General features: G+C 41.0%; 1 protein-coding gene across 1 annotated transcript in view; it reads right to left on the bottom strand.

Moving 5' to 3' along the window:
• Positions 1-947: 947 nt before the first annotated feature.
• COL28A1 (collagen type XXVIII alpha 1 chain) overlaps positions 948-26880 on the bottom strand; it is a 155067-nt gene continuing 129134 nt past the window's right edge. Inside the window, exons 28-35 of the mRNA XM_045564028.1 lie at positions 25501-25569; positions 24890-24970; positions 24768-24803; positions 19530-19566; positions 17062-17610; positions 15396-15553; positions 3047-3185; positions 948-1419 (exon numbers count right to left, since the gene is read on the bottom strand). Of these exons, the coding sequence (XP_045419984.1) occupies positions 1247-1419; positions 3047-3185; positions 15396-15553; positions 17062-17610; positions 19530-19566; positions 24768-24803; positions 24890-24970; positions 25501-25569 (1242 nt within the window). The 3' untranslated portion in view covers positions 948-1246. The remainder of the gene's footprint in view (positions 1420-3046; positions 3186-15395; positions 15554-17061; positions 17611-19529; positions 19567-24767; positions 24804-24889; positions 24971-25500; positions 25570-26880) is intronic.

Below are 26880 nucleotides of genomic sequence, written 5' to 3' on the forward strand. Positions count from 1 at the left end.
GTTTGTCCTGGCATGGAACAGGAAGCTGGGATGGTGGAGGGACACAACACAGAAAACGTCAATAGAAGTGGTGATGTTGGGTTCATTCTCTAGGTGATGTGTTCACTGGTGTTTGTCTTACTGTGTTTTTTTAACTCACAAGTATGTCACATACATGCTTTTGTAGTACCAAATATTACATAATAAAATTTTAATTAAACCACAAAAACTTGTAATATTATTTCTGCTGAGATGGCTATTTTTCCACCTCCTTCCTTGAGTGCTCTTTTTTGCACTCTTGAACTTGAATGTGGGTCACAGACCTGACAGAAGGAGGAAGCATGCTGTCAGATGAAATATACAAATGCTGCCTGAGCTCAGCTCAGAACTAATGCTCTTCCTAGACTACATGTGGCAAAATTATTACAGAACTGTCGACAGAGCCAATTCCCCATTACTCTTCAGTACTCGTATTTCAATTTGGTGGCTCATTTTCCAGTGCAAGTCCTATCTTTAGGATACCCTGCTCATGAGTGAACATGGGCTTCAAGAGTTTCTTGGCCGTCAAGTGTTTGTGCCTTTCTAGCCTCTAAAATTGAAAATCCCACTCACGTATTTTAAAAGAAGAGCATAAAAAGATCCTTTTAAAACTACACATAGTTTAAACATACAATAAATGCTTTGTTACCCAACATGTTGGAGAAATGGCAAGTGACAGTTGTAATACATTTGAATCAATCTCAATTCAGACTGGATTCTCCCTATTATCACTTTCAGGACAAGTGAAGCAGAAATCTAATTAAATCTAATCTACTAAAGGATGAATATATTCCCATCACTTGCAATTTCCAAACCAAAGTCCTTCCCCACCACCTACTTTTTGCTGCTGGCAGGGACATGAGGAGGTTGGGGGAATGAGGGTGTACATGGGGGTGGGGGTTTGATCTGCCATAATATATAGAATGGGAGAAGATGATAGAGCTTGTGCCCTAAGGCTTTGGACAGCTAAGTCCAAATCCCCAGCTCTGGCACTTTTTTGTTGGGTCAGTTGACAAGGTAGTAAACTTCCCAGAGTCTCAGCTTCCTCATCTGTATAAGTGGTTAATAATACTTACACCCTAGGGTTGTGGCAAGAACTGGATTATATTTATGAACTGGAAATGCTCAGTATATACTCATTTATGGTGCTTCATTTGTACTGGGTGAGTATGTTGAAATTACAGGGGTCCTTTCTAGGTTTTTGAAACACACAGGTTAATTTACTTGCTCATCCTTGAATGCAGATTTCTTGACACTCCTTTTCACTGTTGAATCTATTTCCTGAGCCGTTACAGCCGCTGAACCAAAAGCGGGCACAGGAGTTGACCTGTTTGTCATAATACCATCGAACCACGTATTCACCACAGTTCCCAGGCTTCAAGGCTTCCAAACATCTAGGATCTAGAGTGAGAAAAGGATAATGTGTTGTTACAGGTTTTTCTTATACCAAAGAGATGAAAAATAAAAACTTTATGAGACTATATAAACTATTTTTTCTTCATGCCCATTGACAGCCCAACTAAGAAAATATGGTTATAAGCAAGTGAAAAAGGGTTCCCTAACACCCAAACTATTTCCCCCACCACCTGAAACTCTACCACTAGATATTCATTCCTTTGAAAACATAAAAGTTTTGATCTTCATGAAACCCCATCAAAAATGCATATTTCCCCAAAAGCCTAAGTGAGACTTCATGGACTAATACTTTTTGGGGGAGTAGTTGACAGGAGAAAGATAGGACTTCTTTCATTTACTCTGGATTTGATGTACATTCAAATTAATATTTGGAGTGAAAAATATTTCCACCTTCTGTACACATTCCCTCCAGTCTGTTCACAGAATGTACCTATATGATCACATGGAATTGTGCCTACTAAAAAAGGAAAACCCTTTAAGCTACAAAGTAATAAAATGAGTGGCTCTCTTTATATCACAATTCTCTTAAAAAGAGCAGCCCTTGCAGGGCACAAAACATGATGTGACCTTCCAAGGTCAGTTTACAAACAAATTTCAGAACCGCATCCACCGTAAGAAAGCAAAGGAGAGCTATAAAAATAAAGCCATACCGCACTAAATTAGCTTCCTTTAATTACAGGGCTTCCCATTTGTTAAACCCCCTTTTATCATCTGGTACTCTGTAGTGCCTTGATTAGGATTTCCTGCCAGAGGAAGTGATCCCAATGTAGGAGAAGCCAGAGGTAACTGCAAAAGCCAAATAGGTTATCGCTATCTGGGACTTGTAGTCTGTGAGATGGTTTATATGTCATAAGCTTCATAACTCAATAGCAAAACCAGCCCTCTCTCCATTTCCTTTAAACATTTCCCCAGATTTGGAGTATATCTCCATTCATTTTCTAAAGCTTACCTCCAAATCTACCTCTTCTATAAAGACTCCTTAGACCAAATGGAATGGAGAAGTAGATTTCCATTACCTCTCCTCATAGAAACATAACTAAATAACATATACCGTGTAATTTGGTTTTGAGCCAATCTAAGCTTCTTTGGGGCACAGATGTCTCTGTTGCATGTTCTGCAGAAAATATGTACATAATGATGAATTTTCTATAGATATTAACTCTATAGAAAATACATTGATGAATTATAATTTAGGTTTAAGCTTTTTTTCTCTTTCTTATATAATCAAGAAGTCAAAAATTCAGATGCCTACACGTGTGAAGGGCAAGAGTGAGACAACAGGGAACAGTAGGAACAAAGAGGAAAGCATAATCCTCTCTAAAGGCACTCAAATTAATAAATACTATAAGTGCTTTAAAACTTTTCATAGATCAAATTTATTCCACAGCTAGCCAGATTTCAAATTCTATATATAATCTCTAGTGAAAAATATCTTTTGTCCTCCCTGTTTAGAGTCGTAACATTTCTCTCTGATGAGGTTTTAGAGACCATCCTTCCTGTGCCTTCCTCACATCATAGATACAGCCGCTGATTGGCAGGTATCTCTTACCTTTGTACACCAATTTTTCTGGCTGTGAAATCGGCACAGGAGTTGGAGTTCTGGATTCCATACCCTCCGCCCCACCCTCTGGGGTGATGAGCACTGGCCCGTGGGTGGTGGCAGCCTCAGATGGGAGAGTGGCAGGCAGGCCATCAGTCCAGGTAGGCTCTGGAAGCTCATTCTCTTCATCCTGCCCTCCAGGGACACTGGGCTACACAAAACAGTCACATTTTTCATTTCTGATAATTATCAAGTCAAAAAAGCTAGTTTGCTTTTGGGAACACTTAAGGAAAAGTTCAGCAATGCTATGTCTTCTCAACTCACTGATATTAATGATTTCAAATAAAAGTTCCAGAAATAATGCCCCTCCTCTGTGTCACGAATCCCTGAATACCTAAGTGTAGATTTTCCCACCACTCTGTGTGGGTGTACACACACACACACACACACACACACACACACACACACACACACACACACACTGTCAATCTTCAGGCACAGATGTTTTTCTGCTGGGCCTTCCAGAGAAGATGTGCAAGATGAGAGGTTGGGAGTGTATCTTCATTCTTTTCTTAGTCAGTTGCTATGAAGAGGGAAAATAACCACTAATTTCTCTAACATTTTTATGGCCTTTTTCTCTCCATTTTCTAACACTAGAGAATTTAACAATATATTCCAAACTACTTATTATGAACTCAATTAACTTTGAGACTGGGAATTGGTGTGGCAGAGAACAACGCAGCTGAAATAAAAACAATAGCAATCACTTTTCATCTTCTTTGATTCCTTTCCCAAATATCAGCAGAAAACACCTTTTGCCTGATCTCCCTACTAGCCAGAGCCTAGCTAATGCCAAATGCTGTAGAGTGCTTAACTTCTCAGAAGTTCTGAGAAACGTTTGATATCTAAGAAACAAAAGCTTATGATTTCAAAAGCAAATTTTCTGGACTAAATCTCCCAAGTTTCATCTAAATTTATGATATGTAATGAAACAAGGAAGAAAGGCGGTTTGCTTAAAAAAAGAAAAGATTGTGTCATTTATTCTTGACTATAATTGCCAGGAGCTAGGCAAATCTTTCATGGGAATAATTATGGAATAATTATGTTCTTTTTTCTTTTCTTTTTCCTTGTACCCCAGCTGCACAAATTCGAGTCAATCATTCACCTCAGTCCTGGCGCAGTATGGTTATTTATCCTTGCAAGTCCCTCTCTTGTTTGTTTGCTTTTTATTTACTTATTTAAATAGGCAAATCTGTGAACTAGATAAAGTAGTTCTGTTGCTTTTTTATCCAGGGTTCCTAGCCCACTGTGAGCAGAGCCAGCAATCATAGTGAGCTGCCCCCTGCCGTCTGAGCTGTTTGGCTGCTTTTGATTCTTTACACACATACACACCCCCCATGAGAGAAGGGCTAATTAATGTTATTACTCATGTATGTGTATTTTTGCAGTGGTTAAAGTACTCCCAGGTGATTCAGAGCAAACAGTTCCATTAGAATTGGTCATTAGCCCTGTAAACGGCACTCAATTCATACACAGCAGTAACTTTTCATTCCCCTCAAACACAAATTTGGGTGAAAATGGAGGTAAAAGTATGGATCACTTGAGGTTCCTCTTTCTTTCAGAATGATCCTATGTGTACATATGGCAATTTGAATGTGAACTTTTGTTATAATCATAGAACTAGAGAATTTCAAGGCTAGAGGAAAACTTTCTCAGTCCCTCCTTTTCCATTGGGGGGAATACAAAACTCCAAATGATCAGGAACTTTCCAAAAGTTACTGGTAAGCTAGTGGCAAAATCTATGAAAAACCCTCAGGAAAAAAATACTGTTGTTTTTTGCTTGCACATATTTCAAGAAATAAGTTAAAAGAAGAGTTTGAAAAGTAGTTTATGCAACATGAAAGTCAACTGCCATTAGTCCACACTTCAGATATACGGTCTATAAGGTGAGAATGTTCCTTTGAAGAAGTGGTTGGGCAGCATGGTTTTCTAAAAAGGAATTAACTCAGGCTTTAAATCTTTATCTTGTTCAAGTCCTGAGGTCTCATAAGTTATTCTTTACCTCTTGTAAGTTTCGGATGTGTGTTTTCATTCTCAATCACATAATCATTTGGAAATTTTGACTACTGTAACATTATACCACAGGTTCCAGAACAAGCAAAATTAACTTTTTTTGGTAAATGAAAATAATTTCATCAATCTGGCTCAATGAGATTTCAGATTAAACAAATACATAATTATTATGACTTGCAATTTTTATTATGTCATTAAATATGAAATGTCTGATTTCAATTAAAGTTTATTATATCTCAAACAAGCAGCAGCACAATTAATCAATGTATGCACCTAAACTACTGACACAATTTTGTCATTTAATGGTAGCTTGTTTACGCCAGCAGTGAAGAAGCCTGGAGAACAAGTGGCAATGAAATCACGAAAAGTGTTTTCCACAGCTTATTGAGAATCAAATATTCTGGAATAGCCTGGAAGAAGTGGTAGTCAGTTAGTGTAAGGTTTGGTGAATACTATGGTGGATGACAGAGAGTTTCCAAGTCCAGCTTCTGTAGTTTGAGCAGTGTTGTTTGTGCAACATGTGGTAGAGCGTTTTTTTGTAAGAGGATTGGCCTGTCTTTATTGACCAATCCTGGCTGCTTTATCACAAGCATCCTCATCATTTAATCCAGCTGGTTGCAGTAGACATCCGCTGTAATTGATTGATAAGGTTTCATGAAGTTGTAGTAGATAACACCAGCTCTGGACACCAAATGGATACCATTAGCTTTTGTGATGAATATTTCGTTCTGGACTGTGCTTCAGCACTTCATCCTTATCCAACCATTGTGCCGAATGCTTGTGATTGTCAAAAATAATCCATTTTTCATCACACATAACAATACAGTGTAGAAATGGTTTGCCTTTATGTTGTGACAGCAAAGAAAGACAAGCTTCAAGACAATTTCTCTGCTGACGCTCATTTAATTCATGCAGTACCCATCTATCCAGCTTCTTTACCTTGCCAATTTGTAACAATTCCAACAATGGTCCAATATTGTTGGAAGAGTAACATCAAACCTTGCTGCTAATTCACGCATAGGTGGAGATGGATTCACTTCCACTACAACTTTCAGCTCATCATTATCCACCTGGGTCTCATGTCGCCCACGTGGCTCATTTTCAAGATTAAAATCACCAGAATGGAACTTCTCAAACCATTGATATACTGTGAATTCATTAGCCACATCCTTCCCAAACACCTCATTGATATTTCAAGCTGTCTGCACAGCATTGGTTCCACGACGGAACTCATATTCGAAAATAGCATGAAGTTTTTGACTTATCCATGGTTTCACAAAAATTGCTCGATAATCACAAGACAAACTATGCATTTGAAAGAATGAGGATGTACCTTCACAATAAAAATAAAACAAGTGTCAAAATGAAATGTCAGAGATAATCAGTGTCAAACTTAGTACTTAAGGAAATCAGACATTTCATATTTAATAACCTAATATAATCTTCTTACAAAAGCAAACATGTTGATTGAAGGGAATTTTAGAAAATACAGACATCACAAAGAAGAAAACAGAAATCAAAACTAATTCCACCTTCTAGAGAAAATCATTGATATTCAGGTGTTTTTCCCCAGTCTTTTCTCTATGTGCGTATACTTTTTTTAAAAAACACAAAAAATACTATGTTTGGTTTTCTATGCTGTATGCTGTTTATTTTTTATTTACCATATTATGATCATTTCATATATTTTACTGTGACTCTATAACACTGTTTTAAATATAGAATATATATAATACAATGGTCTTTTTGAATATTTACTTCTTTTTTTCCCTGTTATAAACCTCATGGCTAATTGCTAGGTCAAAGAACATATATATTTAAGGCTTTTGAGAGAAAGATCCCTCTACAAAATTTTTATAAGTTTGCATACTCCCCAAGAGAGTGTTTTTTCTTAAATGATCACATTTACTAGATATTATGATGGGAAAAAGAGATAGCACCAGCTTGATGGCGAAACACTCTTCAGCTGATCCACATAGCCCTGCCACAGTCTGTGGCCTCCCCACATTTATAACCTCTCCTTCCCATACTCCCAGAATACCTGGCTGCAACCTTTCGTTCCTTCTTCCTCTTCCTTTTGCCTCAGGCTTTCAATATTGACGATCCCACCCCAGCCCAGGAAAAGTTGGTCTCCATCCACAAAACCTTCTCCAATAACCCAGCCAGTACCTTCTGACCCTTCTGCACTTGGCCCTGATCGTAAAGAACGTAACCCATAGTCCTATCCTATTGAACAGTAGCAGAATATGCCACCCCAAAATATGCCACATTGGCACACGGATTATTTTGAGCTGAAGACAATAAAGAAGCTGACACAAGTTCTCTGCCCTCCACTATTTACCTAAGAGCAAGACATAAATTTGTGAAGTTGTCCCCCCTCCCCTCACTGCGAGAATGGACTGAGTTAATTACTGGAGACAATGCTATACCCTTAGCCCACTCTACATAACAAACAAGTAACTCACTCTCAACTTCTATTAATTCCCCCTGTATGTACCTTCCCATGACTTGCCACCTTAGAAGCTCAAAGTTCATTTCCTTTGTCTTGTCACTTCTCTAAAATTTATTGTTCTTTTGTTAAGATGTTGTATAAGCTCCAAGTTCTAGCCACCCTTTTGAGTAACTCATTACTGAGTAATCCTCGGTGTTTGCATACTGCACCCGTTAAAAACGTCTCTTAGTTTTTCTCTGTTAATCTGTCTTTTGTCAGTCTAATGTATAGGGCCCCAGCCAGTGAACTTAAGGTGGGTAGAGGGAAAAGAAAGATTTTTCTCTCCTCCACTATTTTGCATCATTTCCTATTTTACACGTGTAAATATCACTGCCTTGATAAGAGAAATTAAACCCATGCCACATCTTTCTTTCCTTCTTTCTCTTCCTCTTCATCTGTCTCTCTAGCATAGAACAGGCCAACACTAGCCACTGAATAAATTAATGGATGAGAGTCTCTCCATCATAACTCATCTTCAGGCTGAACTTAATAAGGATTTGCAGAGAAAGAGAGACACAACTTTGGATTATTCAATTCCTCTAGGATTTAATGTTATCATTTTTAAAATAAAAAAGATTAGGCCCTAACATACCTTCCAACTCTAAAAGTGGTATTTAAGCAACACAAACTTCACCAGCAGAATAAACACCAATTCATGATAGCGGTTGCCTGTGGAGAGAGGAGGAGGAAAAAGCTCTGGAGGAAATAAGCTAGAACTTTATCTGAAGCAAGAGTGAACCATGGAAACACTGCTTACTTCTGGGTGGTGAGCACTCAAGTGTCTGTGTTTTTCCCAGTCTCTTTTATAAACCTTAAACCTAAAAACACAAGCCTGTCTGTCTGCTCTGCTCATTTCTACTCCTGCCACACTAGCCTGCCTTGGAGGACAGGGATGGTTCCAGCTCCAAGCAGGGGCTCCCCACAGCACAAGGCATAGAAGAGCGGTCTAGGGGCACGCGAAGGGCTGACACCTGGAGTCCAGGGCTGCTCTGCGCAGCTGGACAAGCAGATGTGTTATCGTCATTCTTTTTCAGCCTTTGAGCCGGTCTTTAAAGGGAGGAAACAGACTCGGTGCAGCAACCCAGGAACACGAATGGCTGAGCTGAGGAGGATTACTGACCAGGCGCCACTCCGTTCCAAAAGGCCTTTTGATTTCTGATTTCCAAAGACTTTCCTCATAATTCCCTACCCAAAATCTTGCATATATTACAGACAAGCTCTTCAAATCTGAGCTCGTGTCTGCTCTGGATGAATGCTAATGATCATCTGCCTTAGCCCTTATGTTCAGACTTAGCATTTTCCCAGCAGCGCAGGTCAAAATTTCTCCCACTTGGCCATGGGGATTCTACTACTGCCAGCTGCTCCCCAGCCAGCGCCGTCCAGGTGTCTGACTTCTCAGGGCCCTTCTTGATTGATTCTTCCCAGGTGATAACACTTCGCTGCCAGGTCTCTCAGCACTGAACGGACTTAAACTGAAGGCTATTTATCTGCATTTGAAGGTTGCTGAGGGCCTTCGGGAACACCCTGAGCTTGGGCTGCACCTCCTCAGGCTGACTGGGGCTTTCACAGAGGGTGGAATGCAGGATTTTATTCTGTTTAGGCCCTTTCACACGTTAGTACAGTATAATGCCCTGCATTCTGACATGGTTTTGACCACTGTAATTATATACTTTTAGAACAGGAAGAACACTCTAGTAATAATCCCTTATTTTACAAATGAGAAAACTGAGACCTCAAGAAAATAGGCAGGCCAGGCGTAGTGGCTCATGCTTGTAATCCTAGTACTCTGGGAGGCTGAGGTGGGAGGATCACTTGAGGTCAGGAGTTCAAAACCAGCCTGAGCAAAAGTGAGACCACACCCCCCCTGCCATCTCTACTAAAAATTTTTTAAAAATTAACCAGTCGTGGTGGTACACGCCTGTAGTCCCAGCTACTAGGGAGGCTGACCAGAGGGTGTCCTGAGTGGATGGGAAGCAAGGAAGCTGAGAGTGAGGGTCAGAGCAGGAGGGAGCAGGAAAGGGAGAGAGGGAGGGAAAACGAGAGACAGAGAGACAGAGACAGCAGAGACATGTCTGCGGGATAATTTTATTATAAACAGATAAAAAGAGATAGGGTAGTAGCAAGAAGCATGGGTGACTTAAGAGAGGGTTAGGAAGCCTGTTTACTGAGCCTAGGGAAGGAGTCTGAAATATTGGTGGGAAAGGGCACAGCAACGAAGCAAAGTCCTAATCATGGAAGAGGCAGAAAGGAACAGGCCTAAGAGCACAGGAAGAGGACTAAAATGTGTCACCCCAGAGTCGAGGACAGAGCTGGGGTTCCGATTTGGGGATAATGGGGCACATGCAATTCCATTATCAAGTCTGAACCTACTCAGGACTCTAGTCGGTGAAAAACCCACCAGTGGAGCCCCGGTTTCCGAAGTGGCTTTCTTTGGATGCATCTTGAGATGAAGAATGAGTGAGGGCGGGCTGTGGAGAAAGGGGAGTTAAAGGATGGAAAAGACGCAAGAAGGATACTGAGACTTTGAGCAGCTCGTGTGGTAACAATGGCAAGGAAGAAATGAGCCAATATGGGGACTGGTCATGGGGTCCCACTGAGACAGAGACTGGACTTGGGGGACAGCCAGCAAGGTTGGCTGCCGTGCCAGTCTTCTGTAGTGTACGTGGGTAGAGAAGAGCATTTTCCTTGTAGAAATGAGGAGCCTGCATCTAGACTGGAGGCTGGCATTGAACTATACATCCGGACGATATCAGGGGAAGGAGGAAACTCACAGTCCCCCTTTTCCTCCACTAAGCCTCCCCTGCCTGGTGCAGGAGCTACTGAGAGGGGCTCGTCCACGCTAGCTGGGCTGTCTCAGTCTCCGGGCTGCTGTGGAATCGCTCTGCACAGGAATCTGGCAGCCTCCTTTCTACAGGAAGAAAACGCCTCTGCCACCAGTTATCTAAGCTATTTGCAGTCAGAAATGATTTTTCATAATAAAAGACAGAATTTTTTTGAAAGGGTAGAGTTTCTTTTCTACTTCTTCAAGGGGAAAAAAAATCTAAAATGTTACAAGGAATTAGCTCCAGTGAATAAACACCCTGTGTGTGCATTGACATTATTAATGTAATCAGAATGGCAAAAAGTGACCTCACACAAAAAATTAATATGCTTATTTACTTAATGGACGATTACTGAATATAATCTGTTGGCCTGATCAAGTGATGTCTACTTGATTTATTGCCTCGCTCCCATTTATATTCTGGAAATCTTAACCCAACTGGCCAAATCCAGAAAGAATAAAGGAACGTGAAGTGTTAACGTTATGAATCTCATCAAATATAAGGATCTTTTTATGTACACAATCTTTTTTTTTAACAGTGTTAATTGATGGCATTTTTTGAAGAAAATCTTCAGATTTCTTTTTTAGCTCAACACTTGCTGTAGCGGTCTCTAAGCATGTATTGAGCACCTACTGTGTGTAAAACAAAGCACTATTTTAGGTCATGAGTGGGACACAAAGTTTAATTAGACACAGATCATGTCCTCAGGAATTTAAACCCATTAATAAAGTTAAGGTATATTCATAAATAATTATTAACATAAAATGTGATAAATTCCAGAAGAAAGTATAAATTATCCTGAGATTGCAGGAGAGGGACAGAGTAGAATGAATGCATGTGTTTAGCTTCCCAAGACTGGCCTATAAGAGGAACAGAGCAGGGGGTTGCTTAACTATTAGAGATTTAGTAAAACTTGGGGTGATCTTTCTGCTTTCCATATTTCTCAACATACCTGTTCCCAGATATGAAGACTACATCTGAATCAGGATCCAGTCTCATTCCACAATTAGATGTGATGCTTAAATGTTACTTCTTCTTTGAGATGGAAACCCACTGACTTAGATTTCACACTAAAGTGTAAATAGCTGATACAAAATTTCCCCTAAGAACAGACTTTGGTAGAAAGAAGAGGAGGAAGGAAAGGACAGAGCTAGGTATCTTAAGGAAGTGATAGAAGGGACAAGAAAGAAAAGACAGACAGACACCAAAAGATAAATGATACTTCTGAGATCATTGTTTACTTGCTTTGCAGTGTTGCCTAGGGTAGGATCAGGAATAATCTGAGAATCTAAGGCTTTTGACAGAGTCACTTGATTCTAGATAAATTTGTAATTATACTTATTAGATAAAGGTGGGTATGCATGCACAGAGATATGTTTTTGTATGTATGGGTGTATATACCACATACACACACACACACACACACACACACACAGAGTCTTGCACCACATAATGAACGATGTTTTGGTCAACTATGGACTGCATAAATGATAGCTGTCCCATAAGATTATAATGCTACACTTTTATTGTACCTTTTCTACGTTTCGATATGTTTAGATACACAAATACTTACCATTGTATTATAATTGCCTACAGCATTCAGAACAGTAACATGCTATACAGATTTACAGCCTAGGAGCAATAGGGGTTGATGAAATTGTCTAATGACACATTTCTCAGGATGTGTCCCCATCATTAAGCAATGCATGACTGTATATCAGAAATTTAAATGTGAATATAAATGCATGTATGTTTGTTCAGACTAAATATCTATTAGGAAATCATTGTTTAAAAAATTCAGTTTTGCCTTGGTGCTTCTGCAGAGTGAGAGTGAGAAGGTCTAGAGAATGAGGAACTATCCAAGAAGCTCAAGTTCACTGCAAGCTCCCACTGTTGGGGTCAAAGGCCCCCAGAGAGACCTAACTGATGCTCAGTTTCCCTTCATGTGGCTTGTGGTGTTATGAACTATTTTGGATGTACTCTTCCCATGCCCTCCCCTCCCAGCTACTAGAACACTTCATCTTTTGTAGTCTGTTAATGTCATTTGTCTTTAAGGCCATCAGACTTGCTGGGACATGATACAGAGGCACATGTTCTTGCTGTTCCTTATTCTGTGTGGTAACTGCCTTGAATGTCCCTCAGGCACCTCTGCTGGTGCAAACTGAACTTATTATTTCCTCTGTAAAAAACCCACCTTACTGCCTGTATTCTCCATCTCAGTATATGATGTTTCAATCCATGCCATCTTGAAGCCAGAAACCCAATAGTAATACCCAAACCCCTTCCTCTCCCTAAACTCCAATCCATTCAATCACTGTACCCTCTTAATTCTATCCCAGAAATGGCTTCAATCTGTGCCTCTTTTTACTCCCACTGGCCCTGCCTTCGTGCAGAGCCATGTTATCTTCCACCTGGACCCTCCCACCTTACATCCCAGTGTCCTCACCTCCCGCTCCTAGGTATCTTTCACTGCAACCAGGGTTATACTTTCTGTGAACCAAATATGACCATTTGAGCCTTGCTTTAAAAACCCCTCTGCTGTGTCTGGCTGCCTAGCCTATGGATGAAGTTTAAGCTCCTTGACTTGACACATGAAACCATTTACAATAAGTCCTCAAATTACCTGTCCAACTTTAACTCTCACCATTCTGCCACACACACACCCTATGCTACAATTAGACTGAACTTGACTTTCTTGAAATGCCATGCCACTTTGTAATCACCCCTTTCTCACAGGTTCTCTTTGCTGGAAACACATTTTACCCTACTCTTCCCTTGAAAAACTCCTAGTGATTCTAAAAATTTGGCTCAATACCACCTCCTCTGAAGCCTTCTGTGATAGACGAAATGTTTGTGTCCCTCCAAAAATTCATATACTAAAACCTGAATCCTCAACGTGATGGTATTTGGAGGTAGGACCTTTGTTTGGGGGCTAATTAGGCCATGAGGGTGGAGCCCTCATGAATGGGATTAGTGCCCCTGTGAGACATGAGAGAGATGAGCTGTCTCTCAGCCATGTGAGGACAAGACTGTGGCTGTCTATAAGCCAGGAAGTAATCCCTCACAAACACCAGATTTTGGACTTCCCAGCCTTCAGAACTATGAGAAATAAATGTTTGTTGTTTAAGCCACTCAGTCTATAATATACTTGTTATAGCAGCCCAAGCAGACCGAGACACTTTCCATTACATCCTCTTCCTCCAAAGCTCTGCTAAAACTCCTAATGCATCCTGTACTTACTTGTCTCCCTCATAGAATGTGGGCTTCTCTCAGGCACAAACTGTGTCTTAAGAGCCACCACCCAGCACAGTAGTAAATGATCAATACATGCTACTGGAATTCACTGCTGTTAATATAGCAGAAATTTGATTCAGTGATTATGAGCAGGACTCAGTTTATATATCACTTCTTGGATTAAACCTGACCTTGTTCTTGTTTAGGAAGACTTTAGAAAGGGACATGGGACCAGAGGAGGGACAAAGTGATAAGTCACAAAAACAGACAAGGCCCTAGTAGCAGACAGACTATGTACATTATTGTCTGTCATTTATTTTAAAATGCTCAGTATAGACCAGAGTTGGCAAACCTCTGTGGGCCAAATCCAAGTCACCATCTGTTTTTATAAGTAAGTCTGATATGACTATTTTTATAAAATAAGCCATGATCATTCACTTAAGTATTGTCTATGTCTACTTTTGCACTTCAAAGGCAGAGTTGAGTATTTGAAACAGAAAGCAAATGGCCTACAGAGCCCAAAGATTTCAGTATATGGCCCTTACAAACAGTTTGCTGACCCCTGGTATAGACCATGTGTTATAAATGTGTGTTAATTTCAATCTACAATCTAGGTGCAGTTTCTGTTGCCCCAACTAGAATTGCCCATTTCAGAGTCTGTTAGTATCTAATCAAATAGAAACATGCTAGAAGTCTTTCTGCCCTTTTTCGAACAGGGTATAAAAATCTAGCGAGTCATATAGTCTGTGCCCTTAGGAATGGTATCCTAGGCCTGATTCCTGAAAGGCCCTTGGACCAACTACAGATCTGGATATTTCTCAGGGCCTTAGTCTAACTAGACCGTTAGCTAAATCCTGATGTTAGAATACCATTGCACTTGCTCATGATGACTCTTCATGTACATAAAGGACATGAAGAGACTTCATAAAAGGACAATTCAGAGACTTCACTGACTTACAGAGTGGGGAACAACTGCTGTGTGCCTGCTTGCCGGAGAATGTCCATGTGTGTAGCAGAAATCGGTTGAGACTTGTGTTAGTCGTAACTTGGTGAGAAAGAGACTAGCACTCACTAGTAACGAAGGGAGGCCTCCCAATTTTTATCTAAAAGAACTGAATAGTTGCTCATGATCTGATTGGCTGAAGTTAGTAGCCAGAAACTTGCAATGAGGATGGCCACGTTTGTCTGAATACACTCAGGAGGTAGTTCTTTTCATGCCACAGGATTAGGGAGCTCTGACACAGAGCTTCGCACCATGTGCTTGTGTGTCCTCTCTCCCAGTCCCCACTGTGAGCGCAGGAGGTGGAAGCCAAATGACCAAGAGCATGGCTTTAAGCCTGGGAGACAGGCCAGCTGGGCATGTACACATACTGAAAAAACTTGAGCAGGTACAAAGTGGGGAGTGTATGGACCATTGGAGGGGAGAGAGCTGTACCTTGATATGAAAGAATCTGCACAGCATGGCAATTGGGTGAATGCAAATATTATAGTGTTAATTTGTTCTAGCATGCATGATTACTTTGGTGGTGATAGGGGTACAATATAAAAATATTTTGCAACATTTAATCAATAATTACTTATAAAGTATGGAATTTTTAAAGATGCCACATTCATGTTTACAACCCCCAAAGCTATTTCAGAACTGGAAATCTAGAGTCAAGATACTAACATTTAGAGTCAAGGACTTGAAAATACACATACCCCAGCTGATTCTTAATGGTGCCGAGCAAAATGGTCCTTGATACAAAACAGACAGAACATGCCATTTGAAGGTCACAAAGTAAGAGAGACAGTCACTTACTGACTCAGAAGTTTCATTTTGAGGCTCTGGAGTAGGTTCCCCAAGTTCTTCCTCCAATATCCCAAGTCCAGGTTGACGTGATGATGAACCAAAAATTTGAATGAGATAGGTATCAAAATCCTCACAAATTTTCGTAAACAATTTTTTCTTCAGGGTATCTTTTAAAAGAGAAGTAGAAAAGGGAAATAGTAGAAGCAATGAAACATTACTTAAAACCTGTTTAAAGAGATCTGTACTCCCCTGAAAATAAGCAATTTCCCATTACTTGTGATCAACTGCTAAGTGAACTAACTTATAAGGCATTTTTACATCATCTGTATGAGGCCATCTAAACTAATTTAATATCAAATGATGGCACAAAGAGGCAAAAGAATGATTTAAATGCTTGTTTAAAGTGTCTGTTAACTTTGAATTACTCTACATAAAGGGACAGTCTCACCCATAATAAGTTGAATAGGCTATTACCTCTGGTTTTAGGGATAGCAAAAGGCCATCCAATCCAAAAATATATTCCTCACTGACTATAATAAATTACTAACTCCTTCAGGCAAGATGATAAAGCTCTTCAATGATTAAAATATAAGTTGGCTCTAAAATGTCTCTGGCCACTGTAACACATTCACAGCCCGGTGAGATTGAATATGTAAGATCAACCCACCAATCCCCCAGAAGGGTGTTGAGGAAATGGAACTCCAGGTTAGAAAGCTCTGGAGAGGGGAGAGAGATGGCAAAGGGAAAGCTGCTGAGCATGGCATGCTATCCATAGGGCCAGCCGCGCTGGTAGCTGGAGTAGGCGGGGCATGGGGCATTGAGGGTCTGTGCCCCCTACTCATGCCCCACTCCCAGGTGGGTGGAGGAGGAAGGATGGAGCCAAACTGAAGCATGCAACCATGCTAAGAATAACTTCCACTTACTCTACCAGCTTGCCAGGTACAGGCCCTGCCAGAATGAGTCATCAGTTTCCAAAGAACTGGAATATAATTTCACTGTAAAGTGATACTGGCCATAATTTAATCACAGATGAGTCTGTCCTAGGTGCCTCATTAATAAACATCAGTTAATGTGAAAGGGTGAACTTAGCATAGAGAAGCCCATCCGATTAGCATTGACAATGAACATCCAAAAGGTTGTTCTTTATGATAAATTCCTGACATCAACCTGTTTACTCATCATTATCTGTTTTCATAAAAATAGAGAATAGAGCACGCCCTCGAAATAATCCCAGTTACTTGCATTTCTCATCTCTCTAGATTACCAAAACTTTTTTTTCATTCCACATGCGCTTCTTGATTCATTTTGATCAAGTCTGTTTTCTGCCCTGCTACCTGGTTGCTCAGTCCCTTAGTTTAGTTAAGCAACTTTCTGAACATTAACCAATCTTAGTCCCATTCTTTCTTTTCATCCCTGTCCATTGACCGTGGAGCCCAGTTAAACAACTCCAAGGCCAACTCACACTTATCACACACGGATAAAGATAAGGGACTGTACCCTCCAAACAGGATGATACTAAACTTTATTACCCTCTGTAGTTTATGTGTTACAGTTTAATGTTGGTATAAGCCTTATTAACCTCCTGATTTCCCTGTTTGGTCAGGATAATCCAGTGATGTGGCACTTGGAAGAACAATGCAAATTCCTTTCCCCTGGGAAAGACAGCCTTCCTTACCTTGCAGGGTAAAGAAGTCGTCAAATTGATAAACATGCTCTGGGTCAGTAGCAATTAGAATCATTTCTTTGCGGAATATTTCAAAGTTGGGGTCATTTTTCTTCACCACCCCAATGACAAATATCTCCACATTGGCGTCACTGGCCTTCTTCACCGCTTCCGTCAGTTTCCTTTTATCTCGGGAATCCGTCTGCCCATCAGTGATGACCAGGGCCACCTTCTTAACGCCTGGCCTCGCATCCTCGAACATGTCATTGGCTGCTTGGAGAGCGGTGGCTGTGTAGGTGCCTTCTCCCAGATACTGCATGTTGTCCACAGCCAGCTTGAAGTCGTCCTTGCTGGAGAACTGCTTCAAATTGGCCACCTTCTCCACCTTATGGCTGTAGTTGATTATGCCTATGCGGGCCGTGGCAAGGTCCAGAGCAACCCGGTCAGCCAGAGTCTTCACAAAATTTTTGATGATCTGGAAGTTCTCTGGCCCCACACTTTCTGAGCTGTCAATCACAAACAGCAGCTCTAGCGGAGTCTCTTTGCATTTGGGCCCACAACCTAAAAGATAAACGTTCAGACAGAAACGTTGCAGGAATGAAAATCAAACCATCACTGATGGAGGAGCGGAGAGAAGGGCACGAATGAACCTGAGACCAGTAACACCACCTTCCATTTCTGTGACCATGAAGACAGCTGACAACTCTTGCCCTTCTGGATTCTACACTTGACTTTTTAAGAAATAATATATTGGGAAAAAACCCACTGTAGTGGATAAAATAATAAACACCTATGTGCCCATTTCTCAGATTTAAAAATAAGATACTTTTAAAAGAGTTGGCACACCCTGTGTATGCTCTCCCAGTTACATCCCTCCCCTTCTGCCCAAGAGGTAACCACTGTCCCCCATTGGCTCTTTATCACTCTGCCATTTGTATTTAATCTGAACCTGAATCTGAAAGCTGATATTTCAGTCTTCAACCATATCCTTATATGAAAATGGAAACTTGCTCACTGGCTAGGCCAATGGTTGAAGTAATAGGATGAAAAATTTTAATTGTGGGGGAAGGATTGGGGTCTTTTAACTGCACAAGAATAGCTACCCCTAACTGCTCTAGTTTATATCCCTAGTCACCAACAATGACAACTATGGCAACTTCCACGTTAACAAGGAGGCGAGCAGTATATCCATACTATGAAATCTTCTGAGCGAGTGATCCCAGGGAACGCTGGTCAATAAAAAACTTTTATTTAGGTCAATAAATAAGCATTTGTTTTATTGTGTTATTTATTTTTTGAGATAGAGACTCGTTCTGTCGCCCGGGTTAGAGTGCGGCTAGAGTGCTGTGGCATCAGCCTAGCTCACTGTAACCTCAAACTCCTGGGTTCAAGCAATCCTCCTGCCTCAGCCTCCCAAGTAGCTGGGACTACAAGTATGCACCACCATGCCAAGCTAATTTTTTCTACTTTTAGTAGAGACAGGGTCTCACTCTTGCTCAGGCTGGTCTCAAACTCCTGAGCTCAAGCTATCCTCCCGCCTCAGCCTCCCAGAGTGCTAGGATTACAGGTGTGAGCCACTGCACCTGGCCAATAAACAACCATTGAAAGCAGTTGCCAGAGTCACCAGGAAACAGAAATTATCAGGGTTTCATTTCTTTCATATCTTCATGTTGCCAAATAACCCTACCACAGGAAACCGGGTGCTATTTTTACAGGGCCTCGGGAACCCAGAAGCCATGTCTAAATTGGCTATCACCATAGAGACTTCCAGGCTGGTTCTTAGGTCCGGAAGCTTTTAGGGGAACAAGCTAGTTCTGGGATTCTCTTTTTGGAAGGATGATATTCCTGCCTCTGTTCACTTTAAACGCAGAAGACTGTCTCATGATTATTCCATTAATCTCTTGCCTTTTGGCTAATCTGTTTTCTTCACATCTTCTAACTATTTTAAGTCTAAAGTGTTCAGCCATGAACACATTTAGTAGTTACAAAGCAAGATGAACTCCTGACTCTGTCCTCCTGCCTTTGGGATTCAGTGCAACTCAAAACTCAATTGAGAAAGACTTTTTGGCTTCAGGAAAACCACAGACATTATAATCCCCAGCTAGGCTGGACTCAAATGCCAGTTGGGCTCTTCTAGTCGTATTTCCTTTGTTGCAGTTTTCTTCCTGAGCTCAGGTAAATGTCACTGAATACAAATGAGCACTGTGCTTGCAAAAGACCTTGCTGCCTACACACTCTGGGCCCACACCTTCACACGCCTTAACCAGCCTGGGAAGATGATTTTCTTTTCTGAAATCAGGACTCCCACAGCCTCTCTTGCTGCTTCCTTTCAGTTCCCCATTGACTTTCCAAATGAGCTTCAAACTTTCCCAGTAGCCATGTAATGTACATCTTCCCGTGAACACATTATCCCACCAACACAGTATATAGTGGGGCTAGTACTTTAAAGTGATTTTTTTTTTTGGATAGTTAAGTCTTACCACATATTTCAATAATAAGTTTGATAATTTCTTCTTTCTGGGGGAAAAAAGGAAAATGTATTAACATTAAATGTATGGCTGTAATATTTTTTCCTATAGTCATAAAAGATAAAATCAGCATTGGGCCATTTGATTTAATCCTTCCACTGCAGAAAATAAAATAAATAACACAGAGGTTAAAAGTTAGATATAATATATCATAACTAAAATGGGTTTGAGTGGTGAAGCTTAATAGCTCAGACTTTTGGAGTTCAAATTGCAGCTCCAACATTTATCAACTGTGTGACCCTGGTCATTAGATGACCTAACAGCATCTCTGTGTCAGGACTGTGGTGTGGATTAAGTGAAGTTAATGTACACACTGGCCCAGGGTCCAGCAACTCTAACACCAGCTACAGTGGCATGGTGCAATGCATGCATTCAGTTATATGACTTAAGCCACACATGTTGAGCAACCAAGACAAGCCCTGGGACCTAAAGAGAACTCATTCTATCCTGTATTCTCTCTTCCTTTTCTGTACTAATCCACGATTTTGTGAGTCCCCTCCTCGGTTTTCTAATACTCCCACTTTGGTTCTTCCATGAAACATGCCCATGTTCCTGAATGCCCCTTCCTTGTCCTGCTGCCTGGGAGCCCCATCAGAAGGGCCTGAGATAAGCTGGGTCCTAGATGTAAACCCACCAGTGCCCTGCCCTGTGCAGAGTGTTTACAAGTAACCGGGATGAGAGTAGAGAAGGCAGGATCCTACACTTGCCAAAGCCTTGAAGCAGAAAGGGATGAGTAACAGAAACTGGATCTCAACAGGAAGGAGCAGAGAACCCAAAGAAGATGAAATTTAACAGGTGCAAAAGTAAAATTTTATCTTTTTTTTTTTTTTTGGTGTTTCCATAAGATTATATAATAGCAAAAGTAAAATTTTAAAGAACAAATCCATAATGACAGAATTGGGGTGGAGGTGATGTCGCTGGTATGTGGCTTAAAAGTAGCACATGTGGGGAAGATTCAGGGTATTTTAACTTTTTAAACTATAAACTGAGTAAAAGTCAGTGATTCAAAGTTACAATTTAAAAAGAACTTCTGATACAAATACTCAGTTACACTAATACAATTATATAAAATGAAGGAGTCAACAGTCATCTCTTTTTTCAGGCCTTGTCATTCTTTTCCACATTTAAAGAGGCATTTAATAATCCTGAAACTAGAACATGAATAGAAAGGGAAAATGTATGTATTTAATACATTTATATTAAGTTTATCTAGAAAGGGGAAATGTATATTTATATATTTATGTTTATGTTTAATTTTTTGTAAGTGGAGAAAACACAATACACTAAGCCTTGTGGTTATAGTTTTTCACTTAATATTATATCATAATTAGTTTTCCATACTATTAAGGATTCTGAAAAACTCGATTACTGAAGTCGAATGTGTGGCCATTTGAAGGCTCTTTGATGCACAATGTCAAACTGCACTTCAGAAAAGTTGTAGTAACTGACACCTTTCAATAGCAGCATATAAGAAAGCATGTTTTATTTTAGATACCCAATGCTGGTTATTACTATTATGTTATCTTTGTCATTTGGTAGAGCAAAATACTCCATCGCTTTAAATAGCATTTATTAAAAGTGAGGCTACATTTCATTTCGCATGCATGTTGCCAACTTGTATTCTCTTGTGTATAGTCTTTGTATGTTCTGTGTCCCATTTTTTTTCTATTGGTGTTTTGTATTGACTTTTAAGAGCAATGCATATATCAAGTTTGGATTTTAATTCTTTTTAACATGTTTTTATGGCATAATCAGGTTTAAAATGTTTTAAGCAGTCAATCTTTTCCTCATTAATATGAGGAATATGCTTTTAAGTGACTAGAATAGTTCATTCTTTCCACTAAAATTGTTCAACAACTGCCTTGGCTACTTAGTGCCATTGATGAAGTTATCAAATTTATACCCCTCAAAGGATTCACAGTCTAGTAGGAAGTAAACAAAAACTCTCATAAGAGCTATTCAGAGCCTGGGAACTATGTTGATCTGGGAACCATAGGGGTGGGATGTGATCGTGGTCCAGAGAGGTAGACTCTGACCAGGTTGGGGGTCTGGGAGGAGTGTTTTGGGGGTGGAGGGTGTCTGCATTCAAACAGAGCACGTTGCATTGCGGTACCTGGGTAAACTTATGACTCAGGGTGCACAGCAGAAAAAGCAACAAGAAATGTTGAAGACAGATGGACTCAGGAAGGCCTTGGTGTGGTGTTGAAAGGCGTGAACTTTATCCTGGGCAGTGGGACTCGCATGATCCCTAAGCAGAGAAGACCTCTGATCACACTTTTATTTAAGAGAGATGGTTACAGCAGCCAACAGAGGGGTTTGAGGTTCTTAAATAGTTCAGGCAAAAAAAAAAAAAAAAGACAACAGAAGGCAGTGGTGGTGGAGGTGATGGATGAGGAGAGGTGGCCTAGAGGGACATTCCAGAGGGAGAATGAGGGGTTGGAGAGAAGTGGAAGAAAGGATGAGGGGACAGAGTCTGAGAGGAAGCAAACAGTGGTGGTCCCATGGCTGAGATAGGGAGGGATGGGACAGGGCAGGTAGGGAGCTCATGAAGATAACACCCAGTGTGGGCCTGGCTGAATTTGACCCATCTATAGGATGTCCCCTTGGACATGTCCAGTGGGCAGCAGGATGTAAGGTCTGGTTCTCAGGAGAGTGGTCCAAGCTTAAGGAGAATTTAAGAAATGCCAGTGTACACCTGGCTGTTAAAACAGGGACTGAAGATGAGATTGCCTGGAGCAAGACTTCTCAGCCTTCCTCTAACCAGTGTGTTTCCCCCTCCCCCCGTCTGATAAATATATTCTTTCTGTTTATACTATAAAAACAATATTTTTTATTTATCATAATCTATAAAACTAGCTTTTTCAAACTATATATCCCCTGTTTTAATGGTTGCCCCTCCCTGAGAGTTTGAAGACAGCAAAGGCTGAGGGCAGACACTGGGGATGCTGACACAGAGGGGACAGGTGGGGAGACAGAGCCTTTGTAGCTCATTTTGTGATGGTTGTTAAAACATTTATCTCCAACAATGGTATTTGCCTCTTAAAAGAGGAGTTTACTAGTCTAGAATGAATCTGCAGTTGATAACTATTGAGGGATATGTTTGATTCGGAAGAGAAGCAGGTAAAGAGGGCTTTCAAGAATAGCCCTCATGGGCAGCAGCCTGAACTTGGCATTGGACAGGCCAACTCTAGCTAGAAGGGCTCTGCTACTTGCTAGCTAGGTGACTTTGGGCATATGGCTCAACCTTTCTGACTTAGCATGTCTTCAGTTGAAATGCAGTTACTGTCTACCTCATGGAGTTGTCATGACGATCAAATGTGGGGTCTTAGGTAAGAGGAGGCCATGGCTGCCAGCCTGCCCTCTTCTTTTTGCACCCTACCCCCAAGTCCTACACTTCATGGGGTCTTGGCCAGCATTCATGCAGTGAACCATGTCCTCACTTCCAAGCTCTGTCCAAATCCCCTGAAAACACCTGCCCCTTGGCCACTCTTGGCTGGGCCCATGTATACAGGCCAGTGCTCTTAGCTTTCCAAACCTGGGGCCATCTGGGCTGGGAATTCTGGAATTCCATCATTCCAGAGTATGGCACAGAGAGGAGGCATATGTGCAGGACGGTCATGCCCTTTGGCCCCACGGACTCCTCACTCAGAGGAAGGAGAGCGGCTGGAGAAGGACTAGAGATCCGGAGTGGGGCCCTCTAAAGCTTGGGCCTCAGGCACCCTGCAGTCCTGGGGAAGGGTGGTACTGATGTGAAGAGGCCTAACACAGGACCTGACACACACTAGACTATATTTAATGCAAATTCTCTTTGCCTTCACTCTTCTCTTCCTGCTAGTCTCTTTCTCTAGAATCTACAAAGCCAAAGTCAGCAGAATGATGCCCCCATTTCTAAGGTCTCTGACTCTTGTTTAAAAACCTTCCACTCAAGAGATAAAGCCTTTCTTGCCCCCAAACATCATCATGTGTCATTTTTTGCTCTGGGCCCCCATAACCACTCCTTCCATCACAGCGTTTAGCACATTGCAGGCGAAACTCCTTTGCTTGTTTTTCTCTCCACTCAGCTGTGAGCTGCTTCAGTCCAGAGACACAGTCTCATTCTCCACTATTTCCTAAGTGCCTGTGTCAGAGCCTGACCCAGAGGAAGGTTTATTGTACACACCCAATAAATGTTGGTAAAATGAATGAATAAATGAACAAACAAATGGATGAAGGAAACTATTCTCACTCCCCTCACGTTGGGAGAGGGCAGGTATAAACCCGTGAGGAATGTTCCTCTGCTCATTTACATACACCCTCCCCTGCTACTTTTGGGGAAGGATTGCTGCTTCATCCACTGAAGGCATCTTTGGGGGTCTGACTTGTGGTGGGGAACGGCAAAGAGAAAAAGGCAGACAGGCCATAGAGCACATGTGCAGCTCTGTGTGTCACAGGCCCAGCTCTGTGGCTTTCACCACCTGAACTCCCCCATCACACCTGGACTTTCCTGGCACAGCACATAGGATCAGCATCCCCAGACCATGACCCGTGGGAAAAACAGAAAGGAAAATCAGAAAAGGTCCTTTTTTCTCAACTCCAGGAAATGTAGTGCCTTCAAATCAGAAAGGAAGAATTAGACTTTGCTATAGAAATTCTAAAACCTTCCTACCCATGAGACTTTAAAGAGTTAGATTTCTGTTTTTAATGGCGCAGAGAGAAGAATAGGGAAACGTTTGTAGATGCCCAAGAAACAAATATTGAATAAGTGAATCAATATATAAATGTCATCCCAATTTCATGATTGCCATTCTCCGCAGAGCACTTCCTAAAGGATCTTGTTCAGGAAAAAGAGAGCTCCCATTCTGAAATGAGAAGGGCCACGTAAAATACAAAGTCACTTGATCCAATGGCTTCTTTGAAACAGCTCACCTCCTTGTTACCAATGTAGCAATGTGATCCTTTCTCCTAGGGCTCAGAGGCAGTAGCCCCCACCTCCACCACGAGTCCAGGCCAGGCTGCCCAGTGTTATTTCCCCTCACATTTAGATTCAATTACCTCATGCATCTAAGTCACCACTGGGCTGGTAACAGCCACACTCATTTAAACAGTAACTGGAATTCTGCATCCAAAGAGTTCATAATTCTAAAGCTAAAACATGAATGCAATAATCTTGTAAGCACAAGCCCTCAATTACCCTCTACGAGGGATACTTACTGTAAGTCCTTGGTCTCCTTTTGGTCCTTGTAACCCCTACTTAGGGGAAGAAGAGTAACAGTCAATATAGGTTGGAACCAGTTAGAGTATAAAATCGTGAGACTTTAAAAACTCCTCCTTGCCTGCATCCCTGGGGCTCCGGACTCTCCGATTTCCCCTTTGTCACCTTTCTTTCCCACATCACCCCGTTCTCCATGCTCTCCCTTCATAATACAAAAAACAGATAAGTTCAGAAGTGGATATTAAAAGCAAATGAGAAAAACTCTACAATTTGATTTATTTGCAGCTGGTATCTCCTAAACACATGCTGTTCTTGTTGAGACAAACAACAGTTTATTTATATTCCTTCAGATACCATAATCTAATTCACGATGAACCAGAAATCTCAAAGTGAAGAGATCTTGAGATACCATCTGATTAGCTCACTGCCTTCAGGACATTCAACTATTACGTAATTTACCAGATAACTGAGTTGTCTGGTATCTCCTACATGGTATGTTGTAAAGATTTATTCCCTTATTAGCTGGCTTCTGAGAACGAAGAAGAGGATATTTTTATAAAGTGAGCATGTTTATAGATGGAAATGCATAAAGATTTAATTTCAAGTGGATTTTTTTTCCCTCTGAGAGTTATAAGGAAGAGCATGACACATACATAAGAGGTTGTCTAAAGTTAAAGCTAAGCTATTGAGATCCTAAGCCTAAACATTTCTCTAAGATGCTGAAACACTTACCTTCTGGCCTGTGAGGCCAAGGCCCATGGTGCCCTTTGGCCCTGGAAAGCCTCGAGGTCCTTGTTCCCCCTGTGCAGGATATGAGAAAGAGATGTTCCTATTAATTTCCAAGGGTAACTCAGAATAACACAGTTTAAAACTGCATTGTATCATTATCTACCATATCTTAGCAGATAGGGATTGGTGGTCTTCTTGAATCAGTTCACAGCTGAGAGAATACAGTAGTCTGCCTTTATGTGCATTTTCGCTTTCCATGTTTTCAGTTGCCCATCATCAACCACAGTTGGAAAATAATGAGTACAGAACAATGAGATATTTTGAGAGAGAGAGAGGAGAGAGAGACCACATTCACATAACTTTCATTATATCATTATAATTTTTCTATTTTTGTTATTCATTATTGTTGTTAACCTCCTGTGCCTAATTTATAAATTAAATTTTATTATAGGTATTATGTATGGGAAAAAACATAGCATATATATGGTTCAGTACTATTTGCAGTTTCAGGCATCACCACCGGGGATCTTGGAACATACTATAATCTTTCCCACCAGGAACGCTGATAGTACTGGGAACCCCAGAACTGTGGATAGGGATCGATATCAGTTAAGTAAGACCTAAACATTAAACTAACACTTGGATTCCAACCTGAATATTCAAACAGAAGAAAGAAGGAAAATCTGTGTGTTTCCAAAGATAGTGCTCCTAACACAGGTGTCACGAAGGGGAATAGGTGGGAATGTGTAGGTAACACAGACCAACCTCATTACGCCCACTGAAGAACATGCCCTAGTGGGAGTGGGTCTGCAGCCTGCTCCTGCATGTGCAGGTTGGAAGGTTCTGCCTACACGCAGACCACGTGGCAGCCCACACGCTGATGCGAAGGACCATGGGAGATACCTGCCTCAGATTCTAATATCCTCTGTTCCAATCAAAAAGAAAACAAAAAACAAATATTATAAGAAAGGTATCCTCTTAAGAAGGATGTCTCAATAAAGGACACTTTGGTATAAATTTGTTTTCTCAGATTTTTTGTGGAGGTGAATGAGGACACCCTTCATTCAACGAGGTATATGACAGGAAGGTAGCTTTGGGTTGTCAGGGAAATGCTTCAGATCATTGATACCTGAGTTAGGAGGTCCAATTGCCAGGTATAAGGGAGATTAAAGGTTTATAGGATAACACTGAAAGGAAATCTGTGGTTAGCTTTGTCCCAACCCCAAAGAACCATGTGAAAAACAACAGAGCTGGGACTATGGTGAGATGGTGAATTACCATTGGGAGTTAGATATTTAGACAAAGCGGGTCCAGAAAGAATTCCATACCTTTCTGACAATTACTCAGAATAATTATTTCTTTTACAACATTTTAGATTCCTAT

The sequence above is a fragment of the Lemur catta genome, chromosome 11 (assembly GCF_020740605.2).
Source record: "Lemur catta isolate mLemCat1 chromosome 11, mLemCat1.pri, whole genome shotgun sequence".
In the NCBI taxonomy this organism is placed as follows: Eukaryota; Metazoa; Chordata; class Mammalia; order Primates; family Lemuridae; genus Lemur; species Lemur catta.